This window comes from Zootoca vivipara, chromosome 3 (genome assembly GCF_963506605.1).
Source record: "Zootoca vivipara chromosome 3, rZooViv1.1, whole genome shotgun sequence".
NCBI classification, from domain to species: domain Eukaryota; kingdom Metazoa; phylum Chordata; class Lepidosauria; order Squamata; family Lacertidae; genus Zootoca; species Zootoca vivipara.
Window position 1 is genome coordinate 56,578,106 of NC_083278.1, and position 16,311 is coordinate 56,594,416.

Below are 16,311 nucleotides of genomic sequence, written 5' to 3' on the forward strand. Positions count from 1 at the left end.
CGTGCATCATTTGTCATTGGCAAAGAGCCTTTAAGTAAGAGACTAGAGGAATTTAGAGGACGGGACACAAGAGATTTTATCCTGGGGTGAGAAACCTGCTGTCCTCCAGTTGTTGCTGGACTCCAACTCCCTAACCGTTGGCTGGAGACTAGCACCAAACCTCAACTCCTAGCCTTGATAATCTTCTAGGGCTGCAAGATCCCCACACTTTCTGAAACCATGGGAGAGACAGACATCAGTACTCTCCCCACTTTCCTGTGCATCATGCAAAGCAAATTTAACACAACGCAAGTGCGGAAGAACAGAACAGAAATGCTTTATATCATCTCTTAGCCTCCTTGTGACGAAAGAAAGGTGGCATGCAGGTATTTCAAATAAAGAGTTGACTAGAGAAATTATAAAAGCCCCTCTTTACTCAGTTTAGCTGCTGTTATGTGCCATTTCAATCTGCCCTTCTAAACTTTGCAGCCGAGTTAGTTCTGTTAACGGTGGCCCTCACATTAGAAATCACAGGCTTGTGCAAACAAAGCAAAGTCCAGAAGGAAAAGAAGTTAATACAGGCCGAGCAAAGGCCATGCAGCAGGAGCAACAAAATACAGAGAACAAGGTACAAAGCTACACAAAGCCTACTTGCGATGGGTCAGGCTGTGGTGTACATCCTGACAGCTTTTGTCAGGGAGCTGCCTGGATGGCTTCTCTTCGTGGGAATTTTCCTGCCAGTGACTCTGTTGCTGCTCCTGCTCCTTGCCTACCTGAGGGTTAAGCTACAAGAGGGTGAGTCAGCCACTCCAGGGCTCTGAAAGGTGGGCAGGTAGGCAGAACTAATAATAAAGCATAACACTCTGAATTTAACCTATACAGTAATTAGGACTAGCAGACTAATTCCAGCTCCTTCGAAACAACACCTAATCTCCCGCTGTACTGTAAGAAACTGATATTATCCTCAGCGCACTTCCCCAGGCAAAGGCCAGTAAATATATTTGATTTCCTACTGATAATAATGTATGGCGTAGATTGCCAGTATTGAAAGGGTACTGGTGGGTGGGATACAGCACTGCTTCAGAACCAGCCCCCCCCAAAAAAAAACCCAGAATAGAGCTGAACAGATCTGAGCATCAAGCAGTAAGACAATGGCAAATAATAGCGCTCGCTCTGTGTGTGTGGGGGTGTTTTTTTTTTAATAAGCAAGGTACAGGGTTTCTATGTCTTGGGTCTCCCACTCGGCCTGGCTTGATTTTGTCCAGATCTATTTCAAGTTTGGCACACAATTTTATCAATGCATTTGAAATGAAAGTGCTTTGGAAAAGTCCATAAATTAGCACCGAAAGCTCTCCGGCTCTTGCCCAATTTCCCTGTTGCATTTAGATATGGCTATTTCATTCTTTCTTGTACTTACATATCGCTCCTCAGGAGGCCCTCACAAAGTGGTTCCCCGAAGGTTATTACAGCAATAAGCATCCAATTTTTTAACTTACAGAAGAGTGTAAAAGGCAACTTGCTTAGAGGAACCTGTTACTCTTTCTTGTTCCCTCAGGGCAAGATGGTCCTTCAGAGGGCCTTGGGGGGGGTGGCAGTTGGGAGAGGGGCCATTCTGGGAGCTGGATGGTGACCGTTCCTCCTAAGAGCACAGTGATCAAGGTCTCTGTCCTAGGCAGTGAATCCTGTGAGTTTGCAAAGTTAGGATTTATTTATATGCCCTGATTTCTTATCACTTTACGCTTGCTTAGACTGAATTTCATTTGCCATTTTAATATCTAGTCACCCAGCATGGAAAAATCTCTTACAAGAGCTCCTTACAATCCCCTTTTGTTTCTACTGTTCTGATAAATGGTGTGTCATCAGCAAGCTTGGTTACTTCACTGCTCACCCTGAACTCCAGGCCACTGATGAAGTTAAAAAGCAGCTTCTGTTGGTTCAAATGGCATCAGTCCCGTTAGGTTAGTGCAACACGTTATACATAGGGTTGCCTCTGAAGACAGTTCAGAAACTTCAACTGGTGTAGAACTTGGCAGCCAATGAACACAAGCATGAAGCTCCTACTGCTGAGGAAATTTTTATCTTGCTGGTCGCCTTTCAACAGCTGCTACAAACTAACATGGTGTGTTTATCCTTTTTAGTGGACCAGGAGCTCTACCTAATTCATAATCCCTCTGATGCTGCTGCCATTGAAGCCTATGCCAAATACTACAAAAAGGGAAGTGGTAAAAGGAAACCAAGACCATCCTAAGAAATTGGTAACTTCCAGATACATAGTTTAACAATGGCTATTTACTCCAGAAGTTTAACTGCTGTTTGGTGTTATGCAAAAACTGGGGGGAGGTGTGCGAGGGAAGCTGCAACAATTTGTTCTTTTAAAAAGGTATAAATGAATGGGCTTGTTTTCTAAAAAAAATGGATTTTAATCATTTTGCTTCCTACTATAAAGTTAACAGCAGAAAATGTTTTCAGAAAATGTTTTCATGCAAAAATAATTGGGCACAAAATGAAAAACTGGACTTTTCTTCCATTTTTCTACCACTTAAAAAAATCTTTCTGCGGTCACAAGTGTTGGAAATACAGTGAAATGTTGTTCTTATACAAGAGAGTATAATACTGCCTGTATCTGATGACATTCTTTAGACCTAATGCATTTCTTAGGGCTTGTATAGGGTTATGTGTTTGTTTTGGAAATTACAGATTTGTAACACGTTCAACTGCAAAGAGGTTTGGTAGGAACCTTGTACACAAAATGAATTGAAATTTGCTGGTGAAAGACAGTTCTTCTTGCTACTGAGATTTCATCTTTGATGTGATTGTGACATTGCTGTATTGAAGACTACTTGCTAATGGCATTACAATAGCAAGATTGTTGGGGAGAATCAGTGGGGTTTCAGGGAGCAGTTGGGGAGTTGGGCAACTTGACCTCTAGGATAAGGTTACCAGATGTCCCTGTTTCCTGGGGACAGCCCCTAGATTTACAAATCAGTCCCCTGACAAAATCCTATGATTTCAATGAAGTGTCCCCGGATTCTTTGAAAAAAATCTGGTAACCTTACTCTAGAAGGACATTCAGTTAACAGCATGACTCTTCCCCACTGGGTTAGATAGGCAGGGGGAACAAAACTAGGGTGCCTCTTGCTCTAGGAAATGTTACTAGGTTACATAAAATCAACAAGTTTTGTTTTAACAGACATCCCACCCTCTTGAAATGTTTTCAATCATGTTAAAGAGGCTCAAAAAATGTGCTGAAACATTTAGAGAATAAACAAACTTTATTTTATAACAGTATTACAGAAAGCAAAATATCACTTAATACAACCTCAAGCTGCTATAAATTTAATATGGCATCTTAACTATACACAAGGTGAACAGTGAAGTATGTGGGAGAGAGACAGTTAGCAGGTTTTCATATAGACCTCCTCAGTGACTAGCAGCCTCACTCAACAGAGTTGGTTCCCATACTACTTACAATGGGTCCTTGGCTGCCCCCCTAGTTCCTCAATGTCCTGAAAACCTGTACAAGACATCAGGCGAACTACTTAAAGACAACTGCTCAACAGACGTGTCAGTTCTAACAGGTAGACAATGAGTTATGTAATGCAAGCATCCTGCACATGTATTCATATAATCAAAGTGTTTGACATTTAACATGTTAAGAGAAAAGCACTAAGGTTTTAAGCTGCCTGGATTATCTTTGTCAGAAGGAAAGAGAGCAAAGTCCTTCCTATCCTGTCTGGAATGTTGCAGACCAAAGTGTCCACGAAGAAATTGAACAATGGCACTGAAGTGTAGAGAGGTTACTAAAACAGCGCTCAGTCAATAGAAACATCTTTATAACTATCTCTTCTATAGTATACCAGCACCAGTTCCCTTCAGAAAGTGGGAGATCCTCAGAAGAGACTATAAGAAGTTTGTGCAACATCCATACAAATATTAATTTATTTCCCCCACCAGGTCATATGAAAGCTTTGTATTTTCTTTTAATACAAGATAATGTATTTCTTATATTATTTGATGTTTTATTTACCTGAATAATCCGAAAAAAAAGCTGTTATCCCATTGAGAGGCTTTATTTGGAAACATCTTGAAAAGACTTAGTGAAAGGTTCTCTCCTTCCTGCACTTGCCAAAGTGAAAAGTGCTTACTAAATATTGTTCACTTTCATGCAAACAAGAAATCAGTTATATAAAATGTCAGGGAGATGTGGAAAAAAATAATAAATCTCTAAACCTCATAAAAAGCCAAGAATGTTAAGAAGTGGTTATAAAAATAAAAGACATATATGGTAAAGGACCAGAGAAGTTTTGGTGTCGGCAATTTGTTCTGGAGATGTCTGGTCATTGTCACCAGGCTTGGTGGAGTCAGTGAAGTAGCGGTGGGGACACCAACTTGAATGATCAAAGTTCTTCGGTCACAAATCAGTCTTCAGAATTCTAAAGAAAGGCAAGCAGTTTAATGTCATTCTTTACATTTAGTCACAGATTTTGAATGCTATTAAAAACACTCAACCATATTTACAGCTTTCTTCGAGTAATGTTCCCTTTTCAAGTGTCACATGCTACATTTTTCTTATTTCAAGTGGCATCAGGCCTCCCCCTTCAGAAGAGCAGATTTCCTTCATTTTTCAAGGAGCTAGCTAAGGAACTGCTCCCTCCCTCTCTCTCTCTCACTGCAAAGAGCTCCATGCATCACCATTAGCATTCAAAAGGCCTATAGTCTCAGCCATGCTGTACCATTCCTTTCTGCTTTCCCTTTGTGCTCTTCTTCCGAACAAAACTCCAAACTGAAAGGTCCAAAACATTAGACCCTAGATCTGATTCCATACAGAATCACAAAAGATGTGTTTATTTGTGGTCAATAACATTCAAATAGGGGTTCCAGGTACTTAGTAGCAGCAGCCAGGGCACAGTCTTACAATGGTTGCGCTCTTTCCTTTCATATCAGAGTTGTCATCACAGCACCCCTTGGCCTGTGGAGTGCCCCAGGGTGCAATCCCCCCCCCCCCGATGCTTTTTTATATCTTTATGCGCCCACTTGCCCAACTTGTTCGGAGCTTTGGGCTGGGTTGACATCAGTACACTGGCGACACCCAACTTTATCTGCTGATGGGACGGCCATCCTGACTCAGCCCCAGACACATTGACCAGATCGGTGGCTGGATGGCTGCGTGGGAACCAGCTGAAGTTAAACCCTTCAAAGACAGAGGTCCTCTGGTTGGGTTGGGGGGCAAACTCCCATCCCTTGCAGGGGCACAATTAGTACCAGCGCCTTCAGTCAGGAGTCTGGGCATAACCTTCGACGCCTCCCTCTCCATGGAGGCATGGGTCGCAACTACAGCAAAAGCAGCATTTTCCCATCTCCGCCGTGCCAAACAGTTGGTCCCTTAACTTTCCTGCCCTGATCTTGCCATTGTGATCTATCTGATGGTCACCTCCAGGCTCAATTATTGTAATTCGCTTTATGCGGGCTGGCCCAGAAACTCCAACGGGTGCAGAATGCCACGGTGAGGCTCCTTACGGGGTCCTTGCCATGTGATCACATCCAGTACTACACCAGCTGCACTAGCTTCTGGTGGAGTATAGGGTCAGGTTTAAGGTACTGGTTTAAACCTTTAAAGCCCTATACGGCCTAGGACACTCATACCTACAGGACCGCCTCTCCTGGCATGTCCCGCAGAGGACCTTATGGTCCACAAATAATACCTTGGTGGTCCTGGGCTTCAAGGAGGTTAGGCTGGCCTCAACCAGCGCAATGGCCTTTTCAGCCCTGCCCCAGCCTGGTGGAATGCTCTGCCACAAGAGACCAAGGCCCTGAGGGATTTGACATCTTTCCACAGGGCCTGCAAGACAGAGCTGTTCCACCAGGCCTTTTGCCCGGGTCCAGTCTGACCCCCCCTTTTTTTTTTTACAAAACCTTGCATGTAAGGGGGCCCTCTAACCCTTCTCACCGGCTCATATGATATCAGCACAAATAGCTGGGCCTGGTGAGCACTTAATGTTCCCAACCCCATAGTTAGTTTTAATTCGTGGGATGCCATCTGATTTTATTCTGATTTTAAGCTGTATTTCAACTGATAGTTTGACCTTATGTTTTAATGTATTATATATTTGATGTTAGCTGCCCTGAGCTTGGTCTTGGCCGGGGAGGGCGGGATATAAATTATTATTATTATTATTATTATTATTATTATTATTATTATTATTAACCTGGGAGGATAATAGCATTCTATCAGCTCTTGTCTCAGGCTCTTACCTTATTCTCCTCCTTCCGGAAGATCTGTTTCCTTATGCACCACAACTCTTGTTACAGACATGTCAGGATGCTGTTCTTTGGCTTCTTTAATGGCTTGTGCCAATGCCTACGTAAGTATTAAAAAGGACTCATTAAATAAAAATCATGGGGTGGTTTGGCCAGTAATGACAACACTTCCTGGACTGATTTTGTTCAGAAGTGACAACTGAACAGAGGAAGAAATCTGTTCCTCCATTACTGAGACAGTCAAACAAAATACCCAGTAGCCCCTCTAGGCTTTTTAAGTTATGAGCTGTAAACTATGTTTTGGGTATCTTACATATTTACCTAAAGCATTAAGATCCTCCTTTTCTGGCAAACCTCACAAAGCAGTTTTTCACCAAAACATTAAGAAAGCACTAACAATAAAAACTCCAGAAAGGTAAGAAACAGAAAAACTTTTTAAAGCACACCACAGACACATCTTTATATTGATCCACATGGTGAGCCATTTGGATCAATATAGTATCTAGACAGGAATGCTTTATTGCTGCAAGGACAAAGAAGCATTAGGACGTAAGAGGAATCATTCTAAATCAGACCAAAATACCATCTAGTTCAGTCGAGAGGGTGAAATTTGTTGAGGGGAATCAGTGGGCAAAGAGGAGGTTGCTTAATTCTCAGTTATCAATTCTGCTTTCAAATGCCCTAACTGGTTTTTAAAACCCCCTCCTTCCCATAGAAAACCAGCTGGACTCAGACAAGAAACCCAAACCAAGCAAAAATGAGCAAGGATGGAGAAAACAATCAGTGGGCACCAGATTCCCTATCAAGTCTCCTTGACAACCGATTCTCACCACCACCACTACCACAGTTGCCACAGCAATTGTAGGATTGGGAATATATGTTTCCCAAGGTAATGGGTAGTTCTGCCAGGAACCACCTGTCAGCTTTCTTCCATATCTGATGTGGGATGTGGAAAGTGTAAGCACTGGGCAATTAGCAACTTTTCCCTAAAGATCTTTTCAAAACACAGTTCAGAGGTAAACATAATGAGTGGAGATTTTGCCTTGACAGATGCACACTGGAAACTCAAGACATAAACCAAAATAAATAGCAATCAGTTTTTAAATATAGAACCTTCAGGGCTTAACAATAAATGGCCAAGTAAATACATACACTATTTTGCTTTGCCTATACTTTATTTAGTACTTGAGCATGGAAGAGTTATCCTTCAGAATACAGAGAAACAAAATTGAAAACAAGACCGGATAGGCAAGAAAAAAATGGTTTTAAGAAATAATGTTTTCAAGTTTCCTAGATACAGTTTCAGCTTTGACAAATACTTTATTTCTAAACTGTACTGAACATCATTTAGAAGAATGACATTTCAGGGTTGTTCAAACTGAAGAATTCAGGGGTTCAAATATGAAAAATAAAAGTATTTTGTTCTTATCAAGTGTATTTTCCATTTTAAAGGGTTACTAAAGATCCTAATTTTACTGAAATAATGTTGGAATTTACATCTGAATACGAGCATGTTTTATATGAATTAAAAACTCAGACATTTATAATGCTGAACAAGATCTTGTGTTACAAACAGATGCATACAATCTATCTCTAAAATGTTTACTTTAAGACTTTATACTATTTATCCTAAGTGGAGTATACTGAGATCTGAATTTTATTAAAGCAAATCTGTTGTCTGACCTTTCCAGATTCCCCAGCTGTATGTTTTTGTTTTAGCATGTGCTGGGACAGACATCCCTCATGCCTAATGCTAAACAGCTCTGTCATTTAATTTCAGGCTTCAAGGAGAGATTGAACTTGTCACAAGCCACTTGCTACAGGCACATCAAAATCTGAAATTAAATTTACTCAGAGCCCTTGGTACATTACAATTAAGAAATGAAAATTAAATCCCTGTTCTGTTAAATTGTGAACCTACCATCAATTAAGAATCAGTGCAGCACCACATAGTAAAAATGGCAGATTATAATTACAGTAATTTAGTGATTGTTAGTGATTTACATCATGAGGTGGTTGAGTTTTAAAAATATTGTTCGTGTTCTTATAACAGAACATTTTTGATAGGGGAAAAACCTCAAATGCCTCATGACAGGCAAAATATTGGAAAGTAGAATATGATGCGTTCTGTCTCTCACCTGATCGTGGTCAAGGTCTGCATCGCCAGTGATAACAATCCGCTTTTCAATTCTGGTTTCTGACACACCACCTTTTACTGTCTAAAGATTTCAAGAACAAGAAATGTTTTACTTAATCCCCCAATGTAAGTAGCAGCTTGTAACTGAACATAGGAAAGGCAGAAAATCTTTCTCTAGTTCTTCTAATGTTTACTGTTTAGTAACAATTCTTAAGATAAAAGAAACACAGCACATTAAGGCCTTAAGACTTAATTCTATACTTTCAGTATTCAGATGTGTAACAGAAAAACCACACATGCAGCATAAAACAACATTCTTCATCACTGTCTGGAAATTCAAGTACCACTCAATCAAATGTGGGTCACAATTTAAGCTCAGTAAAATACAAATATGATAAACAATACTAAAAGAACATGCAAAAGCCCCACCAGCACAAAATAATCAGCAGCATAAATCCATTATGCACTGCAACCTAGAGTAGCATCGAAAGTGGGGAGAGGGTTTGACAGGTGGCACTAAATCAGGCATCCCCAAACTTCGGCACTCCAGATGTTTTGGACTACAATTCCCATCTTCCCTGACCACTGGTCCTGTTAGCTAGGGATCATGGGAGTTGTAGGCCAAAACATCTGAAGGGCCGCAGTTTGGGGATGCCTGCACTAAATGGTAACAGTGTCCATGCCTTCATTTAGGATAGTCATAACTGCTCTGCGACAGAGGACAAGATGGTTGGACAGTGTTCTCGAAGCTACGAACATGAGTTTGACCAAACTGCGGGAGGCAGTGCAAGACAGGAGTGCCTGGCGTGCTCTGGTCCATGGGGTCACGAAGAGTCGGACACGACTAAACGACTAAACAACAACAACTGCTCTAAACATACTTAAAATAAATCATCCTAGGTTAAATATAATGAAAGTTCAAGATTCCAGAAAATAAGCGAGTCACAAAATCTTGAATTCTGAATGGTTCATTAGTAAATATAAAACATGCCCAGAAACTTGAATAATATAACATTTCACAGCCCATTTTGATTACTTCTGTCCTGTTTTGTTAAAACAGCTGAGAACAGCAAACCTCACTGTTTTTCTTTTTACCTTTGTGATGTGTGTGGTTGTGGTTGTAGAAAGAGATTCTGAAGTGATCGTCTGTGCACTCAACAGCACACCAGCATCACCACTGCCATCAAACTGCATCATCAAGAAGAAAGAGCAATAGTCAATTTTGACAAACGGAAGACAAACCAGCAGCCTTCCTTTAAACAGAAGTTGCCTGTTCTAGACAATGAAGATGTCTAGATTATGTTTCTCATGCCACTCAAGTGCAGACGACAATTCTGGAACAGACAATGTACTAAATGTCATTTAACGTGATTCAATCATCATTAACCCCTTCTCAGGCAGGTGAGGTCAAGATGGCATTTCAGTGATGTTCTCAGATAAAGAAGTCCATTAGTTCATTGTCCTAGTATAAGCAGCGTATGTATACAGATATCATTTCCACAAGGAGATATGGCAACCTGTCCTCTCCCAACAAGCTTACAATATTGTATCCCAAAAAGGCATTCTAAATTATAAAACACCTGTACCTGGGGAGATTCATATGTGATCGTTTTAGTTTCTGTCTGAACAATTGGTACTTCCTTGGTGGATATTTCAGTTCTCTGTGAAGCATCTGAAATGGTCACCATCTCAGTTTTAACCACTGGAGGCTAGTGTTTAGAAAGACACAGAAGAGTATGAATTCAAAATTCGTGAAACTAAAGTACATGGTATACAGCAGTCTATGAACTGGATTCAGGCAACAAGATCCTAGATTCATTTTTTAAACATTCCTTAGAAGAACTTCTAAATCCAAGTCTGAAAATCATGAACACACAAGAAATGTTAAGTGTTCTGTCTACTAAATATAAGAAAGCACTTCAAAATCACCATAGTATATTTCCTATGCTAGATATGAATATAAATTTAAATCAGTAGCATATAAAAATGGTTAATAAATTAACATACAATCAGATTGGTAAGATTTAAAGCTTTTAAAATATCAGGGTATAAAGTGATGAGTCCATGGCCAGTCACAGCTTCCCATTGTTTAAACCCATAGCTTACATTTGATTTAAAAACTTGAGTTTTTTTAAACTTCATGCAAATATATACTCACTGCAGGTGAGCCACAAATGGCCACAGCATTTATGTGTTTCTGTCTTGTACACCATGTTAACAAGATATGTATCTACCATACTTCAGTTTGAATCATTGTTTATTAAGCTTGTCAATATATCTTCAATGATCTCGTTGGTATGACCTACCCTTATGTAGCCAATAGATGTCACCCCCAAACCAACTCTGTACACTACTTCCAGAGTGTCACAAACTTGCTTCAATGCCTTATATGGCAATGTTTAATAAAATTCATAAATGCATTTTGATAGAGTTTAAAACTTGACAAATCCTGCCAATGGGGACAAGATTGACCCAGATGGCCCTGACCATCATTACAAATCTTCTGTTTCTATATTTTATAATCTTGGGGGTGGAAATGCCCTCAGCCACTCCAGTATAACTATGGCGCTACACACACATTTCTCTAGCTGGAGGAGGAATTGCACATGCAAGTGGCTCTGTGAATCCCCCTCCAGTCCAGCTGCTATGTGCACCATTCTGTTTTTTGAAATACACACAGAGCAACAGCACAGATCAGCTTTGGGGGGATGGATGGCTGGATGGTGGTGGAATGGGTTTAGTCTTCCCACAAATTTCAGCCGATTAACACAGTTGCTGTGCTCCCAAGTTGCTGTTTGCCAGGACCCCCCCCCCCACACACACACACTGAGTTGGATTGAAAACTTTAACCTGTGCTTCATTTACCATCTCTTCTTCATTATGCTGCATGTTCTTAGAGAAAATAAATTTGATTTAGCTTCTACTGAGTAAGTTCATGCCTCTCGAGGACTACAAGTGGCTAGCATAAAACAATAACTGTATCTGCAAAGGACTTTGGTTAAGAGTAGTAAATATGGTGTGTGTGTCTCATGGTGATTTATAGAATGCACCAACTGTGCATTCCTACAAATCCTGGCTCTTTGTGTTTTAGTATTTAGACAGGGGGTTTCATAAAATAAGTAGGGTTTCTCAATTTAAAAAATACCGGTACTTGGGTTTTAAGAATATTACATCAAATGCATTTTCATCTCATGCACAAGATAGGTAACATCACAACTCCAATTAAAAGTTATTGAAGGATAATAAAAATCAAACTAGACAGGACAAGACTCAAACAAATTAACACATGCAAAACAAACAGAACATGAGAAAGTAAAAAGATGGCATAATCCCAGGCAAGTTCGCTCTTCTGGGTAACCAAACTAGTAAAAAATTCAGAAGCCTTAACCAAAAGCAGAATTTGACTGCACATCCATTTTCCACTTTCTAGATCTGAATCTTTATGAAAACCTGAAGAGGACAGAGAAGAAGAAAGGCAGAGATACTGAACCCTAGGACGATGCGCCTGATAAAGGATCCCTTACTCTTCTACCATTTACCTCGGAGCAACAAATTATTTGCTGTGAAACATCAATGTCACTATGCGATGCCTCTCCATTTACTTTGAGCTGCTCTTCCACCCTCTCTTCTTTCAGGCCTTGCTTATCCAGTTTTGCCGGGTGCCCCTCTCTGGGTGTCTTGGTGGATACTTCATTCGCCTGGACCAATGTTTCTGTCACTGGTATGTGCATAACTGTTACTTGAAATGGACTGGCTTCTTGTGAAATTTCTGCACATACTGTTGCCTGTGCATTGTGTTCTCCCTCCTCTATGACAACTTCATTTTCTTCTTTTTCTTCTTTTATGGCACCCTGAGTCATCCGTTGGTGTGGTTGATATTCTCCTACTTCATCTTCACTCTCACTACTGCTGCTACTTGATGACAACGATGAAGAATCATTCTTTGATAGGTGCTCCATCTTCTGAGTTTGCCCACCACCAGAGACAAGTTGTGTTTTGCCTCTGTTGGTATCGGCAGTGACTACTGTCTCTTCTATCCCAACCTCTGCCTGCTTCTTCTCCACTACGTTCAGAGTCTCATGCGAACTCTGCACAAAACAAATGGATGAGGAAAAACAAAAAGTAGAAAGCATGAATAAATAAAATAATGAACATAAAACTATATGATGGGTGGTTCAGGTCACATGAAGAACAAAGATGACTGTAATGGTTAAATGAAAAAAGTAAGGAAGGAAGAATGAAGATTTTGAAATGTAAAAGCTCAATGGACTATGGCAAAATAGTAGAACCTTAATCGTCCTGCTGGCTCCAATGGAAGACTCTTCTGTTTGGGGAGTAAATTTCTGTGAAACAAGAAGCAACCAGAAGACAAACATAAATACAAGCTTCAACACCTCTTGACACAAACATCTGATTTTATCATTTCACAAACATCACAGAGGGACTGATTGTACGCTCACACACGTACAGCACAATTAGCACAGATCAAGTGCACAGAAATAAGCACACTGAAAATATGCAATTCTTTTTTAGCCAGAGTGCTGTAAAACTTTCTACTTATGAAAGCTCCAAAGTTGTTATGGTGGCATTTGGTAAATCTGGATTCTTTAGGGGTTTTTATTTCATTTGATTTATCTGAACAGGATACACCTCTAATTGAAACTTTCACTCTCTTGGCTTGGGACAGGTTAAATTCTGAAATAAATATTCTACTTTAATAACTATCATCATCATCATTATTATTATTATATTTGTAAAACAATGTTATGAAGTGCCAAACAAGGCTAACATTAACTGGCCAACTATGTTCATGTATATGCGGATTTTTCTAACAAACCTAATGTATATCAGCAAATACTGACACCCTTGAAAGGGCTGCTACAAGTTCTGCCAGATGTTCCTATTTCACAGATATTAAATATCTGAACTTACATACATTTCATTGTTTTAGACCCTTGATTAGTTGGTCACCTCTGAGGATATATGAAATTTGCCTGTACCGTACATATATGTAATATCTTAAATGGAGAAATGTGATTGGCATATAAGCATGTAAGGAACAGCATTTTAAAAGCCCATACTGTCATATGATCCTCAAGGAACTAGTACTGTGCCACTTGTCCTAGAGTCAGGACAAACTGACGTATGTAGATTTTAAAAGCTAAGAGATGACACACACACACACACACACACACAGGACAGTACAAAAAAGTGAAAGGAAAAACATAACAGTACCATTACTATACTAATTAATCCTATTACAGCAGCTGTGATTTAATTTTGGTTTCAAATTAAAGTTTAAGGCTAGATTAATCTATGGCTGCCAGATAATTTCAAATATAAATGGAATAGAAAAACAATATATAGTACTATTGCTTTTGAATATCTATGTCTACAAAACATTTAGAATGGGCAATATAGCTTTTAACTTGCCCCTGCCTTTCATTTTTTTATTCAAAATAATTTTACTTCTAACTTCTAAAAAAGCGCAATGATGCAATATGTGTTTACATTCTAACTCTCCGTTCCCACTTCCTGCATGGAGTTGGCACTTCTACACGCAAGTCACTGGTAAAACCAATTCATGCAGGCGTTTTGCATATACACCAGCCATTTCAAAGAGCTTTTTTTTTAGGCTCTGCACTTTTCGCTATCCTAATTTCATCTTACAATATTTTAATCACTGGACACAATTTCATCTGACATGAAACCCCACTGTCTTCATATATAGTTTTATGATGGAAAAAGTAAATGTGGAAAAGCACCTCAGGCAGCTGAGAGAAGGGCGAGGCAGAAAGCTTTTCAGGAGGTACATTATCTTTCACAACAGTGCCCTCTGCTGTCCACAAGGTAGCTGAAGAGAAGGCAGATTTCATGCTAGTGGAAAAACCCTCTTTACTAAATAAAATTGATGCTATCTCCTCTTCTAGGCTCTAGACAAGTTAGAAAATGGAAAGTAACGAATTAAACAGCAGAAGACAAAACAGCAGTGACCTACAAAAGAAAGGAAAGCATCAGGCAGGAAAAGAAAAAGGACACAAAAAGGAAAAAAAGCACACCAACACAAGAAAGAGCACATTCAAATGTTTCCCTAAAAGATACAGCTCCATCCATTTTCATTATATTCTTTTTTTAACCCATTACGGACAGGATTTGAAGATGATCAAGGGGTTCCCCTGGCTTCCCCCCCCAATACTGCAGATCATGACATCTTCCTGTAGGGCAACAGACCCTCTCAAAATGTGTGTGGTGAAGCAGGTGGGGTGGCTAGAGCAAGATAAGAAATTCGTGGATTTCAGCAAAGCTGCCTTGGATAATTGGAAGGGCTTTCTGGCTCACGCAAGACATCTCTGGATCTAAGCCATTCATCGAGAAAATTGTGCAACTCTGTTCTCACAATCTTGCTCCTTTCTGAAAAGTCCATTATTAAGTTCAAACCTACATGAACCCTCAAGTGCAAACCTATTATGTATCATGGCCATTAAAACTAGCTTACATTTCAAACTTATTTTCAGGCTTTTCTGCAAACCATTTTTTTCTTAATTAATATTCCATTTTCCCTGGGTCATTAATTATGAAAGGAAGGGTAGGCAAGATAGCACATTTAAAGCCGAACTATAAAATGTGTGCAATAAACCCAAATTATAACCCAAATGTGGGCTAAATGATTTTGTCAGCTTACTTGGAGGAATTATTGAATGTCAAAGCACATGGCTGTGGAGGCAAACAATCATTTTATAATACAAATTTATGCTGGAGTGCAATTTGGAGCACAGGAATGTTGAAAAGAGGAGAAGTGCCCTCCACTTTTCAGTATCAATTGCTGCCTATAAATCTGCTTTTGTAGAAAACTCCTACCCACCCATATCTATGTACATGAAGAGTTTCATACAGTCCAAAAGTCAGTAACAGTTGATCCTACAAGGCTGTTAAAATCCAGCACCTTCCACTGAGTAATATACACAATAGTTACTGATAATGGTTTGTATTTAAAGCAGTGCTAGTGAAGTTCTGCGGGTGCCATGGCACCTCTGTTTCTTTCCCTCGCATGCTCACAAAATCTTCTCTATAGGGTCCCTCAGCCCTCCAGAGCTGACTCTGAGGACACATGGGGGGGGGGCTGCAGGGATGAGAATGGGAAAGTTCCATTCCACTAGGGCAAGTCTCTTGGATAGCGGCCAATATTTTTCCAGCCTAAATATTTCTTTTGTCTCCTACTACTCTGCCCCTGCAGCAGTGAAGAACTTAAGGAAACAATTTATTAGTACTACTATTATGTCAAAACATAGCACTATTCTTAAATAGGCTGCTAGCTCTAACATGTTCAGAATGAGTACAAAAAATTGAAGGGGAAAAGAAGGGGAAAAAACCAAGACAGTGATGCATACTTAAACCTGTAGCATAGTCCTGAATTTGAAGGGAACTAAGACAACCTTTCAAGAAATGACTAATTTCACTGGTAAAATTTAAACTCTCTAGAACATGGGTATTATAGAAATTGGCAAGGGCACTGCAACTATGCTGACACTACTGTTATTCTCACTAATTTGAAGTGGATTATCTATTTCTTGCTCAACTTGGCAAGTATTTTGCTTATACAGTACCAACTACTGGAAACTTAAAACTGTGGCGTATTTCTTATTCTATTATTAACTGGTTATTACTGACAAGATGTCTTTGGACAAAGACATGCAAAACATTAACAAATATGAAATATTGGCTCCCTATGCTGTGCTAGGGAACAGTGGTATGAAAACCTAACTGAAAGTAATGCCAAAGGAAGCACATACCTCTTTTGAGGCTGAATGTGGAGGAAAGCCAAGTATTCAAACAGCACAAATCTGCCGCTGCATAGGGTATATGATGGATACACCTTGAACCGGCACCTGAGCTTATATACTCTATGTGTGTATCAGGCAGCATCATTTAAAGCCTCA

General features: G+C 39.8%; 1 protein-coding gene and 1 long non-coding RNA gene across 19 annotated transcripts in view; one reads left to right on the forward strand and one right to left on the reverse strand.

Moving 5' to 3' along the window:
- Positions 1-3,232: 3,232 nt before the first annotated feature.
- Positions 3,233-16,311, reverse strand: part of EPB41L2 (erythrocyte membrane protein band 4.1 like 2) — an 81,874-nt gene continuing 68,795 nt past the window's right edge. For 9 of the 17 annotated variants that reach the window (XM_060272684.1, XM_060272693.1, XM_035108984.2 and 6 more), the window contains 7 exons: positions 12,664-12,717; positions 11,914-12,462; positions 9,961-10,083; positions 9,470-9,562; positions 8,376-8,456; positions 6,232-6,337; positions 3,233-4,412 (listed from right to left, as the gene is read on the reverse strand). In XM_060272684.1, coding sequence (XP_060128667.1) covers positions 6,233-6,337; positions 8,376-8,456; positions 9,470-9,562; positions 9,961-10,083; positions 11,914-12,462; positions 12,664-12,717 — 1,005 coding nt within the window. In that variant the 3' untranslated portion in view covers positions 3,233-4,412; position 6,232. The remainder of the gene's footprint in view (positions 4,413-6,231; positions 6,338-8,375; positions 8,457-9,469; positions 9,563-9,960; positions 10,084-11,913; positions 12,463-12,663; positions 12,718-16,311) is intronic. The other 8 variants (XM_060272686.1, XM_060272688.1, XM_060272690.1 and 5 more) reach the window with 3 other exon arrangements.
- LOC118082103 (uncharacterized) lies at positions 6,219-14,453 on the forward strand. 2 transcript variants are annotated; one of them, XR_004692184.2, is made up of 3 exons: positions 6,219-6,341; positions 6,953-9,775; positions 11,805-14,453. It is a non-coding gene; the product is annotated as an uncharacterized LOC118082103 (long non-coding RNA). The 2 variants fall into 2 exon arrangements; XR_009557341.1 differs by having other exon boundaries at positions 6,953-14,453.